General features: G+C 36.8%; 1 protein-coding gene across 3 annotated transcripts in view; it reads right to left on the bottom strand.

Moving 5' to 3' along the window:
• Window positions 1–16,531, bottom strand: part of USP6NL (USP6 N-terminal like) — a 186,669-nt gene that overhangs the window by 82,754 nt on the left and 87,384 nt on the right. The window contains exons 1-2 of one of the 3 annotated variants that reach the window (XM_037065946.1): window positions 10,236–10,240; window positions 5,604–5,606 (exon numbers count right to left, since the gene is read on the bottom strand). The exons of the other annotated variants lie outside the window; for them this stretch is intronic. Of the exons in view, the coding sequence (XP_036921841.1) occupies window positions 5,604–5,606; window position 10,236 (4 nt within the window). The 5' untranslated portion in view covers window positions 10,237–10,240. Of the gene's footprint in view, window positions 1–5,603; window positions 5,607–10,235; window positions 10,241–16,531 lie in introns of those variants that run through there. 3 annotated transcript variants of the gene reach the window in all.

The raw sequence follows: 16,531 nt of genomic DNA, 5'->3' as shown, positions 1-16,531 counted from the left end.
GAGGGATCTTGAGATGGGAAGATTATCCTGGATCGTGCAGGTGGCACCAATGTAATTACAAAGCACCTTATAAACGGGACACAAGAAGGTCAATCAGCCTCCACAGAGCTCTCTTCTCAACTAGGCCCCAACCTAGGTCTCCCATCCTGTACTCTGCCCTCCTAGCCAGTGTATCAAGAACCCTTCTAAGTTAGTGAGTGACAGCCCCCCATGCCCAACCCCAACTTTTGATATCTGATCACCTTTGACATCTGATCAGATTCCTCACCCAATACCTTTAGTATCTGATCACCCTGGCCTGCCTTTACTAAGAATCCTGTTAAGTCATGTTAGCAAGAAGCCCCCTACCCTTGATGTCTCCTCTGAGTAATTTTGCATCCACCAAACTCTTCACTCTGCTTGTTGGCTATAAATCTCCACTTGTGCTTAATGTATTTGGAGTTGAGCCCAATTTCTCTCCCCTGTCATGACAGTCTCAATGCCTACTGTAATAGTCCTGGATAAAAATTTCTTTATTGTAAATAAGTGTCATAATAATTTTTTTATTTAACAGAATAAAAAAGAGGTGTAGATACAGGATCCATGAAATCTCAGGAACCTAAAATTAGACATTTCCAGATGTGTCATTTTCTGGAAAACCACTAATCTACATTAGAATAGGGAATACAAAGTGTCTTCAATAAGAAAGTGGATTCTAGGCAACATATAGATCATGGATCTTATTAGCGAATACAGTAAAATATTACATATAAAAGATACCTAAAAAGAGGGTGAGGGACTATTAGAAATCTGATAACAAGCAAAGCAGAGGGTGTTAAATTAGTCAAATATGAAGTAACGTACAAAGGGAGACTGAATTTGATGGCCTATGGAAAAAGTGGGTTCATTTTACCTTGACACTTTCGATATTAGGATTATACTTCCTCCTACATACCTCATCATATTTCACATTAAAGTAAATGATATTGATATTATTATGTTTGCATAAGAATTTTAATTGGCTTTTAATGTTCATAATCAGTGTAGACAAAGTATCTAAAAACTAAACTCTGATATGCGCACATGCCATTCCAAACCTAATCCTTCACCCTAGACACAGCTACTCTTACCTACCAAAACTACTCTGTGCACCATACAAGAACCTGCATGTATGCATGCACACTCACATACACTTAAATCTCTCTTTCCTATTGAAAAACTAGAATCATCTTATAAGTAATCCAACGCCTCACTCTCTTTTGTTTAACAGTACATCTTGGCAATTGGGTATATCAGCATCTACAGATCTCCCCAGTGGTATGTCAATAAAAGTTTAGCAACCAGTTCTTGGAGGCAAGAAGTAGAGGCTGCGAGCCCAGGTTTGTGGCATCTGCCAGTTTCCACTCTGGACACTCCTACTATGGTGGCCAATATCAAGCTACCAAGGTGATGTCACTGAAGACAGAGTTCAGGTTGGCTCCAATACATCAGTGCATCTACCTCAACCTTCTTAATAGCTGTCAAGTTTCCTAATACATTAACATAATTTATTCAACTGATCTTCTCTTAGGAATTTGAACTGGAATAAACTGAGAAAGTCAATTTGTAATGGGAGTTAAATGAAATATCAGGAAGTAAAGAGACTAATAGTCAATAGTGACCAAAGAGGCAAGCTGAAAAAATGAAAGAGGAAAAACTACTGGTAAACTGAGAAAAAAGTAGCTGCTGCAGAGGAAAAGCAGAGTCATCATCAGCAAGGCCACTTTGGCCTAAAAAACAGCCAGCCTGCCCCTGAAGGGCCTTCACAGCTCAGCTCCTGAGAGCTTTCATTTCAAGTTCAGTGTATTCATATGGCCCATGCTTTTTACCCTGAAGTAATCTGAATAAGTTACTCAAATCACGTCTAGGATTTGAGTTCCTTATTTCCATTTCATCTCTTAGCTAAAAGAGGGTCTATGAATCAACAGTGCTTAAGCAATAGTTTCAGTTATTTGAATTGCTTCCTCAGTATAACACTAAGATACATCAAGAATAAAGATTCTTTTAATGGTAAAATCTTAATAGGCACCACTGCTAAAACTTCAGCATTTATTTTGTCGTGCTCTAGATTCAGGCTGGAAGGAATGCTCATTGGAGGAAGAAGCAGATAATGGCAAAATACAACTAACAACAAACAAAATAAAGGAAAGTGAATCAGTCATAAGGGAACATAAATTCTGCTTATTTTAACAGGTCATTCTTGAGAGATGAAGTTAAATATGGACACCTGAAAGTTACATATAGTTAGCTGCCCTCCCGGTAAGAAAAGTTATTCTCAAATAGCATCTGGGGATACTGAGGTAGCCTACATCAAAAGCACTATCTATGGTCCTGTGAGTAGAACTGATCCAGAATCACCTCTTTTATCCTCTCCATTGAGTTGGGGGTAGGGGGTGAGTCTATAATCCAATATCCATTGCACTCCAGCCCAGTCCCGGTTCCATCTCTCATAACTCCGTGAATTCCATGTTAAATGCCTTATCAAAAAATGCACAACCTCAAAAACCCACTTATCTCCTTCCTTCCCAAACAGTGTAATCATCTTAGAAAAATCACCTGGCTTCCTTCTGTCTTTCTCATGTTCACTTGGGAACAACACAACAACAGAAGATTCTGGCCAGAGCTGCAATTATGAAAATAGTATAAATGATCATAATCAAGAAGAGAACAGCCAAAAACTGAAAGCTAGATGCATGAAAGAACCAATGCCATAAATTCAAAAGTCCTCAAGAATGCCCAGATTTCCTCTTCAGAAGAGCCAAACAAGTATCCATATACAACTTCATATTCCTCTGGGTTAGTACGCATCATCTAATAAAAGTAAAAGTGGTCAAAATAAATAACCTTAAATGCTCTTCAATTTTAGCTTTTATTTTAATTATCAGCATAAATATGACTTATACCTCTCCATTCAAAATATTTCCAATATATCATTATCAGCAGTCTATCAACATCTTATATCATGTTTTAAATGAATAGTGTTTAAATTTTTAAGCAAGAAGGGTGAATGGGGTTGAGGACAGATATAGCAAAGTTCTGTTAGCATGATTTCTCCCCATCCCCTCGGGACCCCTAGGACCTCTGCAAAACTGCTAGTGCTGCACAGACCAAGCAAGGAAGTTGCACCCACTTGCCTTCTTTTGTTACTACATTGGTAATCTAGTGCTCAAACCATTTCTCTTCCATCAGTTTCCCAACTGCCATCTCAACCTCCCTTTCATAGAGTACCCCCCGCAGCTCTCCAGGTCCTTCTTTTCCTTTTACAAATAACAGGATCAACACTTTAAAATGGGTAGGTTGTTTGTTTCATCTGTAAGCATATATTTTAAGATGCTGAAGAATAGGATAGATCTCTAATATTTAAAACACAGAGCACTCAGTCAGGTAGATATTTAATATTTCTATAACTAATTAAATATTTTTAAATTATAGATTTAACAATTCCTGAGCAGCCTTCTAGTAATTGCTTCCTAATTTCCATAAACATACAATTTAAGTTCTGGAAACAATTCCTGACAAGAATTCATCATAGGAGAGATCATCTTTTTCCCCAAACAATCATAAACTGTAGACTGTTTCTAGATGACCCTCCTTACTGCTGCCCATTGCCATAACAGTAGAATTGACCGGCTCCTGCTTCTTTGATCTACTGAATTTCTAATCCAGTACTCAACATATTTTATTTAATATTTAATATTACATCTCTTCTATTTAATTGTAAGTTCCATAAACAAAGGATGCTATCTCATTCGTTTTGGTATCCCTAGAATCTATCATAGCACCTACCACATGGTAGCTGCTCACTAAATATTTCTAAAAGGATAAGAAAAATTACTCAAAATTAACTACTAATCTGAATTATTCAACCAGGTAAGTACTTAATATATCAATTTGTTTTTAAAATTATTCTCTTTCAATCCAGTGATCCCACTGGAGCGAATTCTTACCCACTGGTAAGAATCCTGAAACACTAATTCAAATGAACCTGTGCACCCCTATGCGCTGATTATGTATAATAGCCAAGTGCTGCAAACAGCCTAAGTGTCCATCAGTAAATGAGTGGATCAAAAACTGTGGTACATTTACACAATGGAATACTATACAACAGAAAGAAAAAAGGAACTTCTACCCTTCAGGACAGTATGGATGGTACTGGACAGCATTAAGCTACATGAAATAAGCCAGGCAGTGAAAGACGAATGCCACATGATCTCACCTGTAAGTGGAACCTAATGAACAAAACAAACAAATAAGCAAAACAGAATCAGAGACTTGGAAATAAAGAACAAACTAACAGTGACCAGAGGAGGAAGGAGGGAGATAACAGGGCGAGAAGGGGAAGGGGCAAGCCAAGGAACACAAACAGAGGACTTATGGATGAGGGGGGTGAGGGTGGTATTGCCTGTGGGAATGGGGGCGAGGGGGGGAGGGGTGCAATGAGAAAAAAGGTGGGACAACTGTAACTGAACAACACTAAAAAAAAGATTACAAAGCAAATTAAATTTACAAGCTATTTTCCAGATACACCTTCACTGCAAAAAGTACACCTTTGCTAAAAACTATCAGGTTTCTCATATATTTTATTCTGTTTTTAAAATTGTATTTCAAGATAGCATTTAAGATTTTGTGGAGTCTAAAATTCAAACATGAGAAGTCACAACCTATTTCTGATTAACACTTCTGATTATTTACCAATCTTTCATATCCTTTAAGAAATGAATAGATGGATAAATGAAAGGACGGACAGAGATGAATGAATAAACATATGTCGGGGCCTCTTAAAAGATGAAGGGAGCCAGAAACTTGTCGGCTATGTCTGTGTTCCAATCTACTCCTCTCCACATGCTTTCCCTTTATCTAGCTACCAATCTACCCACAGAACTTCACAGTCTCATGTTCCTTTCTGGAAGGTCATATTGACACGTCTGTGTGTGATTCCATCATGCTCCCAGTCCATGTGGAAGGCCTTCAGCTAGGGTAACACTCTGGAACTCTTTCCCCAATCTTCCTTTTCTCCTCTCGGGGGGGCAGGACTTTCGAGGTCAAGGAGTCTGAAAGGAGCAACTGAGCAGGCTGGCTAAGCTCCTGCTTTTCTTATCCACCCTGTCCCTGGTGACAGCCTCTGATCTGCTCTCCATGCAGGAAGGTACCTGCCCTGAAAGGAGGCCTGCGGTGGCTGGGCTGTGCTAGTCACCCCAGGGGTAAGTCTGTGTAAGTCAAGATCGGCTAATAAAACCTTTCACTTCAGATCTAATGCCATGTGGCCTACAAACAACCAAGAGGGAGTCTTTCTGACCTCCCTCTGTCAGTCTCCTGCATCCTACTTCTCAAAGAGAATAGTATCACTACTGGTTCCCTAGACTCCCAATCAGACTAGTAACTCCTACACTTATGTATAAAATGATCCACAGAGAAAAAAAGATATGAAGTGATATAATATTTAAATAAATACCACTACTACTGTTGAGAAACATAATTACTGGTTATCGACTATGAGTGTAATTCCCATTTTGGGGGCAGGGTTGAATGACAAAATTGCCAACAACAGATACTTAGAATCCAAACAAGCATATGAGTCATTTTACTCACTTACATCCACCTACACTTGCTGGCAAACTCAAGATTATACCTTAGCTGCGTTTCCTCCAGTATGATCATTTCAATAGATGACACAGACTGGTTTATAACAACTCCTTATTTGTGGATACTTTATAACCTGTTTAGCTAGCATTTACTGTGTGCCAGACACCATGTTGGGCATTTACTATACATAATGCCACATAATCCTCACAGCAAACCACCTACACTGTTAATTTCATGACTATCTCCAGTTTATGTATGGGGAGCTAAAGTGTAGAGAAATTACATCATTCAGGCCCAATGGTAAATAAGTGGCAGAGCAGGACTTAAAAGGTCAGGCTTTCTGACTTCAAAGCCTTGTTTCTAACCACCAAGCTATCTTTCTATCTTAAGTAATGATCATTTTATATCTTCTTACTTCTGCTAGCTCTTATGCTTCTTTTCTTAGAAACAAATCTATCTGATTCCCGTGAATTCTTATGAATTCTTTAACAGTTGTGTTTTCTGGCTTCCAGTAGCTTTCCAATCTTATCACACTAATTTGTCAATTATTTGTGCAAAATGGAAACCAGTGGTATTGTAGAGGATCCAAGAACCACTAACATAAAATATTTCTTGTGACCATGAGCAACTGTACTGCTTCTGTTAAGTTTTTTAGAAAAATAACAGGAAATAACTGAGAAACATTAAAAAATTGACATATTTCCTAAATGGATACTGATGTTAACTTTACTAAAATCCTTTATGTTCTTATTTGATAATAAATCAAATGTGGTCATGATTAAATTTTATTACTATAGAAAGAATTCTGTTGAATCCACATCATTTACTTAATGTTCACAACTCTTTCAGGTCATTTAGAATTATAAGCACATGCAGTTATATTCATTACATTAAAATTTGTGTTAAATTCAGCCCAAGTGGTTGAAGAAATGATACAATTATAGCAAATTCTTATAAACAGTATAGAAGACAAAGTGATGAGAGAATTCATAGACTGCCCACCCTAACAGTAAATAACTAATTCCACAGGTAGTTTGGCAGACTCTATCCTCAACCCAATGGTAACCTTTTAACTCTCTGAATTAAAAAATGATACACAAATACCAAAATGTACCTAAAATGGCATACAAAAGCAAAAACTAAGTATTACCTACAACAATTGAGTAGCACACAGGAAAAATTCTATTAATACATAAACAAAAGTATGAGCTATGCAAGTATTACTTGGCCCCTGAAAGCTGTTAGGTTCAAATTGGATCAGAAGGCCATCAAAAGCCAGCAATTTAGGACCTAATAAATACAAGTGCTCATATCACACTGAAACTGTCATTCATTCAATCATTTTTATAAGCAGGACGAGAAGTGCCCTAAGCTCCAAGCACAGTACCACATAATTCTCACAACATGCAGTTGAATTCAACACACCTCACCAAACAAATCCTAACAACATAAAAGTATCTCATGTATGTGTGTTTAATATGATATATATTCTTTGATACATATTCTTTACATTCTCTTACCATTAACTGTGTCAGCAATGTTGTGTTAGGGTAACCTGCATAAGATTTATTTTATACTTACAAACATCAAAAGCTACGCATATATGAGTCTAGATGAATTAAGTACCAACTAGGCAGCTGGGCTCTTAAATCATAGCTAGCATTTACTCTGCACAACATAAATGTTTTCTACATATTATTTTATTTAATGTCATATTAAAACAATGAGGTAGCTATCATTACTGTTCATTTAACAGATGAGAAACCTGTTAAATTCATTAACTAGCAAAGATCACACAGCTTTGAAGGTTAGAAGTGGCATCTGGGATAAGACAGTAAGTCTCCGGAGTGCCTTTGAAAAAATGAAATGGCAAGCAAATGCACAAAAGGTTTATCAAGAGAATCTGTCAACAGGGATGCTCAAAGTACCATAAATAAGGGAAAGAGGCCAGTAAAATGCTCGCTGGTCAACAGGAAGCTAAGGAGATGTTTCTGAATAGAAAAGAGGCCAGAAAAACTATAGAGAAAATGAAGGATACTCAGGAAGGAAAAATAGTCTGCTTATTAATAGCTCGCATTTATTGAGCTGTTATTATCCATCAGGCACTGTGCTAGGTATATACATTATCTCATACTCAAATAAGCCTCAAATAAGCCTATGATCATTAACATTTTTTCAGATGAGAAAAATAAAACAAAGTCAAGCAACTTATCCAAGGCTACATTAGAGTCAGAGCCTCATTCAAACCCATAACCAGAAGGCTCCAAAGTCTGTCCTCTTGCCCACTATGCTACAGAAAGTGAGAGAGAGAAAGAAAGAGGGAGAGAAATGTGTCTGTGTACCTCTAAATTCATAAGGCACAAGGCCCAATCACTGATACACAGTGACCAGGAAGTAGGTGAGTAGAGTTTTGTGTGCTGAAACCCCTGTGTGCTAGTTGTTTTCTCCAGCAAAATGAACACCCTTCCAAGATCTGCAAATGATGACCTCCAATATGACTTGTTCCTGTACATTTTTAGAAACCCACATTCCCAAGGTTTTATTCCTCTGATACCATAAAGCTGCCATAGAGTTTCAGAATATAAAACAGACTTCAATAGTATCTGATTATTATAAACAAGTCAGCAAAATTTTCCAAATGTTACATTGGGACAACTAAAGATTTTTTTCATATACAACTAGATATAATTAAGCCACTTTTTTTTAATGCTGTACTAGTTATCAACTGCCAGACCCTGGGCAGAAAACAGAAACACAAGCTCCCCACCAGTAGATTTCAGTCTTTGACTTATACTCTCTCTTCGGTATAACCCAATTCTACTGTCATTTTTTCAAACCCTTTTAAAACATACACATATGTTCTTCAGAGTGAAAATTCATTAACTCTACAGTATGTCAAACTTTACAAAAACACTACAACCAGCAGTTTGTTAAAATATAAATACTATACAAAGACTTGCATATTTTTCTGACAAAGAAATCTTAATAAAGCAAGATCAATATTGTTCACAAAAGCTGAAGGAATGGGGAATAAATTTATTACATCATTGCCTCAATGGAGAAGCATCTTTTCACACAGCATCCCCTTACTAACATTATTGTGTCAGTTCAATTTGAATATCATCTTGGAACATAAATGCACATAATTTAATGGAAGAGTAGACGCCTCCACAAATCCTTAGCTCTTGACTTACACAAATATCAAATATAAGAGAAAGAATTTTAACCTGAGTTAGAGAAAAATCAGCACTGTAGCACATTAATATTACAGTATCTTCAGTGTGAGTAACAGTCTAGGACCAAGGAATAAGTCTTCTTTGCTTTTGGAATTTTGTTGGTTACCAGAGGGGAAGGTAGTGAAGTTTCTTTAGCTTTATACGGAGACAATATTTGAAAAATAATTCTATGATTGGCCACAACCATTGTAGTCCTGTGTTAATCCAGCAGCGATGGATTAACACGTGTTCTGCACCCTCCCATAGAATCAGATGGTCAGGGAACCTGCCCAAGGTGGCTGGGATTTCAAACACCACACTGTGATAAGAGCTTCAAGAGAAGTTCATTTAGTATGCTGTGAGAATATGACAGAAGGAGAAATGGGTTCTGGTTGGGAAAGTCAGGAAAGACCTGAAAAGGTGACCTTTAATTTGACATCCTGGCTGGATTTGACAATGTAAAATTATTTCCTTAGTCTTGAAATTCACTGCCTAAATCATACAACTTTCCCTTGCTATTTTTCCTCAATATTCTATGTTAATTCCTTCCGTTCTGCTTATTCTCTCAATACAAGTTTGCTCTCTCGGAGTTGCCCTCATCTTACCCTTGTCATTTGAAAATTTCAACATTGGAGCAACTCCTGAAGGTCATGGCATGTAGCAATTGGCAGTCTTCCTGAGGTATGAATTTGAACCATAGACTGTGTGTATGAAAGCAGGCCACCTGCCGAGTGAAGGAGCCTAGCTGCCTAGCCTGTGCCTATCAAAGTAGCTTTGTTTTTCTCTACTCATTATCAAAAACACACTAAATCCTATGATCGGAGTGAAACAAAACACAACAAAGCATACAATNATTTCAACATTGGAGCAACTCCTGAAGGTCATGACATGTAGCAATTGGCAGTCTTCCTGAGGTATGAATTTGAACCATAGACTGTGTATGAAAGCAGGCCACCTGCCGAGTGAAGGAGCCTAGCTGCCTAGCCTGTGCCTATCAAAGTAGCTTTGTTTTTCTCTACTCATTATCAAAAACACACTAAATCCTATGATCGGAGTGAAACAAAACACAACAAAGCATACAATGTAATGGCCTCAAAAAGAAAAAATTAATACTTTCTAGGCAGTTCTGAATTGAGGGATTTGCTAAGGTCAGGGACCTGGGCCCAGGATCCCAAGGACACCAGATGGCCAGAAGAAATACCAGATAAGCCAGCCACAAGAATGTCACCACCCCTTCACTCCATGCTAAAAAAATGCAGAATTGTATCTCCCTTCTAATCGTTGCTTCTCCTACCCTGACTTGGGAAATTCTACAAGCCCACCTTTTTCAAAAGGCTGACCTTTCATGAAAGCCAGCTTATAAAAACAGCCAAGCAGAGCCAGCCCTATGTGCTTGACAAGCATAAGCCTAATGAAAACTGTCTGGAAATTTCTCTGGGGTTTCCTCTTGATTTTTATTTTGGGGAGCCCAAGAACCCCAAAGCCATTAAAACACAACATAAACCCTCTAGATGTGTTCTACAGAGGTCTTAAATGATGGCTATCACCACAGCTGTGACATCCGAGAACTAGAGTTACTCGAATACCAAACAATAAAACAATAAATCAAATAATATGGAAAACAAAACAAACCAAAAAACAGGTGAACAGAAAAAAGACTTGTTCCCTTAAGATCAAGAACAAGAAAAATGGACAAGAAGGGCATCCACTTTCACCACTCTTATTCAACATAGTTCCAGAAGTTCTAGCCATAGTGATCAGACAAGAAAAAGAAATAAATGGCATCTAAATTGGGAAGGAGGAAGTAACACTGTCATTGTTTGCAGACAACATAATAGTATACATAGAAAACCCTACAGTATCCACCAAAAAACTACTTGATCTAATAAATGAATTTGACAAAGTAGCTCAATACAAAGTCAATATTCAGAAATTGATGGCATTTTTGTACACCAACAATGAACTATCAGAAGGAGGAAGTAGGAAAAAAATCCCACTTACTATAGCAACAAGAAAAATAAAGTACCTAGTGATAAAGGTAACCAAGGAAGTAGAAGACCTATACTGAGAAAACCACAAAACACTGAAGAAAGAAATTACGGAAGATACAAAAAAAAAAAAAATAGAAGCACATACCCTGTTCATGGATTGGAAGAATTAACATCATTAAGATGTCCATACTACCCAAACCATTCTACAGATTCAATGCAATCCCTAACAAAATATCAATAGCATATTTCACTGATCTAGAACAAATAGTCCAAAGATTTATATGGAACCAAAAAATACTCCCAACAAGCCTCAGCAATCTTGAGAAAGAAGAACAAACTAGGAGGTATCACAATACCTGATATAAATCTATATTATAAAGCCACTATAATAAAAAACAGCCTGATACTGGTATAAGAACAGACATATAGATAAATGGAACAGAATAGAGAGCCCAGAATAAACCCATGTCTCTGTGGTCAATTAATATTTGCCAAAAGGAGGCATGAGCATATAATGGAGTAAAAATGGCCTCTTCAATAAATGGTGCTGGGAGAACTAGACTGGTACATGCAAAAAAATGAAACCATATAACCAACTGATACCATACACCAAAATAAATTCAAAATGGGTAATAGACTTAAATATAAGTTGTGGTACCATAAAAATCCTAGCAGAAAACATAAGCAGAAAATTTTCAGATATCCCACACAGCAATATTTTTGCTGATATATCTCCTAGGGCAAGGAAAAAAGAAACAAATAGGACTACATGAAATTCAAAGGCTTCTCAATGGCTAAAGAAATCATCATCAAAATGAAAAGGGAACTGACTATGGGAAAACATGTTTGCCAATGGTATATTGAACAAGGGTTGAATCTCCAAAATATATAAAGAACTCATACAACTCAATACCAGAAAAATAGAAAATCCAATTAAAAAATGGGCAAAGAATCTGAATAGACACCTCTCTAAGGAAGACACAGAGGGCCCATAGACACATGAAAAGATGTACAACATCACTAGCCATCAGAGAGATGCAAACTAAAACCACAATGAAATATCACCTCACTCCTGTCAGAATGGTTATCATTAAAAAATCAACAAACAACAAGTACTGGTGAGGTTGTAGAGAAAAGGGAACCCTCATGCACTGTTGGTGGGAATGCAGACTGGTGAAGCTACTAGGGAAAACAGTATGAAATTTCCTCAAAAAATTAAGCATGGAACTGCCTTTTCCACTAGCAATTCCATGAATTGACCTAGCAATTCCACTGCTGGGAATGCACCTGAAGAATCCTGAAATACCAATTCAAAAGAACCTATGCACCCCTATATTCATAGCACCACTATTTACAATAGCCAAGTGCTGGAAATGGCCTAAGTACCCATCAGCAAATGAGTGGATCAAAAAACTGGTGTATTTAATCAACGGAATACTATGCAGCAGAAAGAAAGAAGGAATTCCTACCTTTTACATCAGCATGGATGGAACTGGAGAATATTATGCTAAGTGAAATAAGTCAGATGCCATGCGTTCTCACTTACAAGGGGAATCTATGAACAAAGTAAACTGATGAGCAAAACAGAACTACAGATGTGGACTCAGAGAAGGGACAACAATGGCTGCAGTGGAGGTGGGAGGAGGATAATGGTGGAAAGAAGGGGAAAGGACTAGTCAAGAAACATATATGAATGACCCATGAACATGGGCAACCCTGTGGGGACTGACTGAGGAAGCAGGGAGCAAGCTGGGCAGAGGAGGCCAAGGGAGGAAAAAATTACAAAAGCTGTAATATAATAATAATAATAAAAGGAAAAAAGACCAGAAGAAAAGCTCCAAAATGTTAACAAAAATTTTAACTTCCAAGAGGAAAAAATATGGATAATTTTATCTCCCTACAATTTCATATTTTTGAATAATCAATAAAATGCATATATTAATTTTATTATAAAATAGATGTTTAAAAATACAAGGACAGATCACATGGATACCATAAGTTACAAAATCTTTGTAAAACATTTCCAGACAAGCCCGGGCTGGTGTAGCTCAGTGGATTGAGCACAGGCCTACAAACCAAAGGATTGTGGTTCGATTCCCAGTCAGGGCACATGCCTGGGTTGCAGGCCAGTTCCCAGCAGGGAATGCATGAGAGGCAACCATACGCTGATAGTTCTCTCCCTCTCTCCTTCCCTTCCCTTCTAAAGATAAATAAAATCTTTAAAAAAATTCGACACATTTTTAAGCTTTTGTAAATAAAAAGCTGAAAACAAACTTGCTCCCCAGTGTCATATAAAGTTTGTATAGTAAGTTACAAAACAATTTTGGGGGGAAAAAGCCATCTACAGTCATCAAAAGAATTTTGCCCTATCTCCATGGATACCTAAAAATTCCATTTGGAATACCTAGTAATCAGTCATATAAGTGAATGAAGATCAGATTAAGAATATAAAGACTATTTTCAACAACATGGATGGACCTAGAGGGTATTATGCTAAGTGAAATAAATCAGTCAGAGAAAGACAAATATCACAATTTGTCACTTACATGTGAAATCTAAAGAACAATATAAAAGAGCAAACAAAACAGAAACAGACTCATAGATAGAACAGACCAACAGTTGCCAGAAGATGGGGGTGGGGTTAGGGGTGGGAGTATGTCGCACTGGGTGAAAAAGGTAAAGAGATTAAGGAGTACAGATTCATAGTTTCAAAGTAAGCCATGGGAATGTTAAGTACAGCATAGGAAATATTGTCAATAAATTGTATATTATGTATGGTGTCAAATGGGCACTGGAAATATCAGGGGAAATACTTTATAAAGTACATGATTATCTAACAAATATGGTGAACAAGTGAAACTAACAAAAATAATACTGGATATAAAAAATATATTTATAAAGACAAGCTTTCCCTGGAAAGATGAGATGGCTCAAATTTTCTGATATTCATTAATTCAAAACTATTCAGCACCATTTATTGCCACTGTTCCTAGCTACTGTAAATACAAATAAAAACAAACTTCCTCAAAAAGATCAGTCTCCTGAGGCAGTCAAACACATAAGGAATCAATTATAAATAACGTAATAAACACCCCTTAGTAGAAATCTTTTAAAAATACTATGGAACAGCTAATAAAAAAGAAGCAAAGTCAGGAAAAGACTTCACCTGCAAAGCAACATTTGAGCCAGGCCTTAAAAAATGGCAGAAATGCACTATTTGGACCAAAAAAGCCACAATACCTTAATGAAAAGCTAGGGTCTGCAGCAACAGGCACATCTATGTCAACAGCACTCTTCTCAATAGTCACATTGGGTGGGGAAGACAGGTCTCAAAATTACACTATTTCTCCTTCCCCTCCTTTTGTTTCATACTATCCCACTCACCACAACTGAAGTAGAAGGTAATCTCTTAGAGCAAAAGTTAAGTGTATGCAAGAAAACAGTAAAAAGGAAAAGATTTAGGGATTAGAGATTACTTTAAGGCCATAAGTAAAGCAAAATTAACTGGGTAAAAATTTAACAATTCATGTTTTGAATTGTTAAAACAGCAGACACCAGCATACCAGTATTACCTGGGTCATTCAGCACTGAATGACTAAGATAATGGCAACTGTCAGCCTTGACTCACTGTTGCTAAATTCTGCTCAAAAACAAATGTAAAAATACATCTAAGTATATCCAAATACATATTCCTTCAATTTTACGAGATGTATATATGATCTGCCATATACATTATCTTCCCAATTGAATATATTTGAGAAAGACAGTAGCAGTAGAATGTAGATGTCCAACAAAACTTGTACCACTATATTCAGGATAAAAAAAATGATCTTAAATGCAACTGATAATGACAGAAAAGGAAAGTGCTGCCACTGGGCTCCAGGTGACATGCTGTCTGGAGATCCTGAAAATCCACATCTAGGATTCTTTATAGTGGTCTATCCATTCCATTCCCATCCCAATGCCCCACCCTTAATTACCTGGCCAAAAACTTATACATAGATTCAATCAGTTTCTAAGTCTACTTTTTACACACCAAAGTAAAACTCTTAAAAATTCATTAAGAGAGAAAAGGAACCTCTTCCAGATTGATGTACTTGACGAGTTATGCCAATTTCCACAAGAAATATCACCATATGCCAAGGTGATCAACTATAAATAAAAACACCTTTTATATAAAAGAGCTGCCATCCTTCTCATGGTGGAAAATATTGTTAGAAAGCACTGTCTTCAACTCTTTTGAGTAAACAGCTGAAATGATAGAAGGCATTTATAACAGCAACACCAATTCCTCTTTTATAAGTAAATACGCATAACCACCTTCACAATGCAGCAAAAAAGACTGGAAACAAACTAAATATCTATCGATTGACCTATTAAAAATCATGAAACAAATGCACTGATTTGTTTGTACTGATTATGTACAAATAAAATTATGTACTGTTTTAAAATGATTCCCCAGATATATTGTAAACAGGGGAGAAAAGTTCAAAACAATTGTACAACACACAGTTGGGGGTTAGGGATGCACATAAACGCACAAAGTTAACAGTGCTCATGCAGGGGAGATTTAAAGAAGATGACTGAATGAAAATAACACTTATTTTTCACTGGATAGCCTTTAGTACATCTTCAATTGTTTACCATGTACACTCAAAACACAAAAAACTTTTAGCAATTGTAAAGATAATTAATGTTAGGAGAAAAATTCCTCTACAGGAAAGGGCTGAAAATTTAACACTACTCCAACATAACTACTTCAACATAGCAATGGGTTCACTTCTCTACTGTACCCTTCTTTCAACCCTCTGTGGTCAGAAACATTAGCAGGGTCAAGAATAAGCCACCTCAGCTTTTCCATACTCTCACATTCCAGTTTTTTTTCTTACTGCTCTAAAAAAAGAAAGGAAAAATATAAGTTCAAAGAGATAGAAACTATATCCAAGTGCATAATTACTTCCTTCCTGTGACCGTAAGAAGACCAATTAATACTTTCTCCTCCAGTGGACCATGCAAGCAGGAGGCTGTGACAGCGCAGAAAGGAAGATTAAGCATCTATATTCTACCTTCTTGATGTGTGAATAGAAAACCTCGCCCAGAAAAGCATATCCTTACTCACAGCAATAATTTGTAAAAGGGTTAGCACTTCACTGAGAATTGCAAAAAATTAAACAAAGAATAATACAAATGCTAAGGTCATTACATTTTAGGCTATTCAGGGCCATTCAAATACTTTTAAAATAAGTATAAACCAAATAACAAAGGTTACAGGAGAATCTGCCTCAGTGAATCACACATCTTTCCTGATTAATTCACTTGCCAAATAAGATTTTTACTGCTGATAAATCTGGGTTGTTTTAAAGTTGATTTCTTACAGGACTCTCATTTACAGTATTTTTGAGAGTCCTTTAAAGCCCTTTACAGGGTATGTTTTCCCTTTAACTCATATTTTCATAAGACAGATTTTATCAAATGTAGTTTTGCCAACAGAAGTCCTTTTCAAGAACACAGCTTTAATAAACTTGCTGACAAATAGATTACATTGCTAACATTGTGAATGGTAAATTAATTTAATTGCCCATTTTCAATAGAGCCAATCTAGTAGGTTCTTTCTTTTCCAACAAAGTCATCAATGCATTGACAATTTCACAAACTCGCTATGTACAGGGCTATTCACAAGTACTGAGAAAAACAGATTATTAAGACATATTATCTGCCCTCAAG

The sequence above is a fragment of the Sturnira hondurensis genome, unplaced genomic scaffold (assembly GCF_014824575.4).
Source record: "Sturnira hondurensis isolate 20B ecotype Veracruz unplaced genomic scaffold, ASM1482457v3 Scaffold0016284, whole genome shotgun sequence".
NCBI classification, from domain to species: domain Eukaryota; kingdom Metazoa; phylum Chordata; class Mammalia; order Chiroptera; family Phyllostomidae; genus Sturnira; species Sturnira hondurensis.
This window is presented reverse-complemented; position numbering and strand designations above follow the sequence as displayed.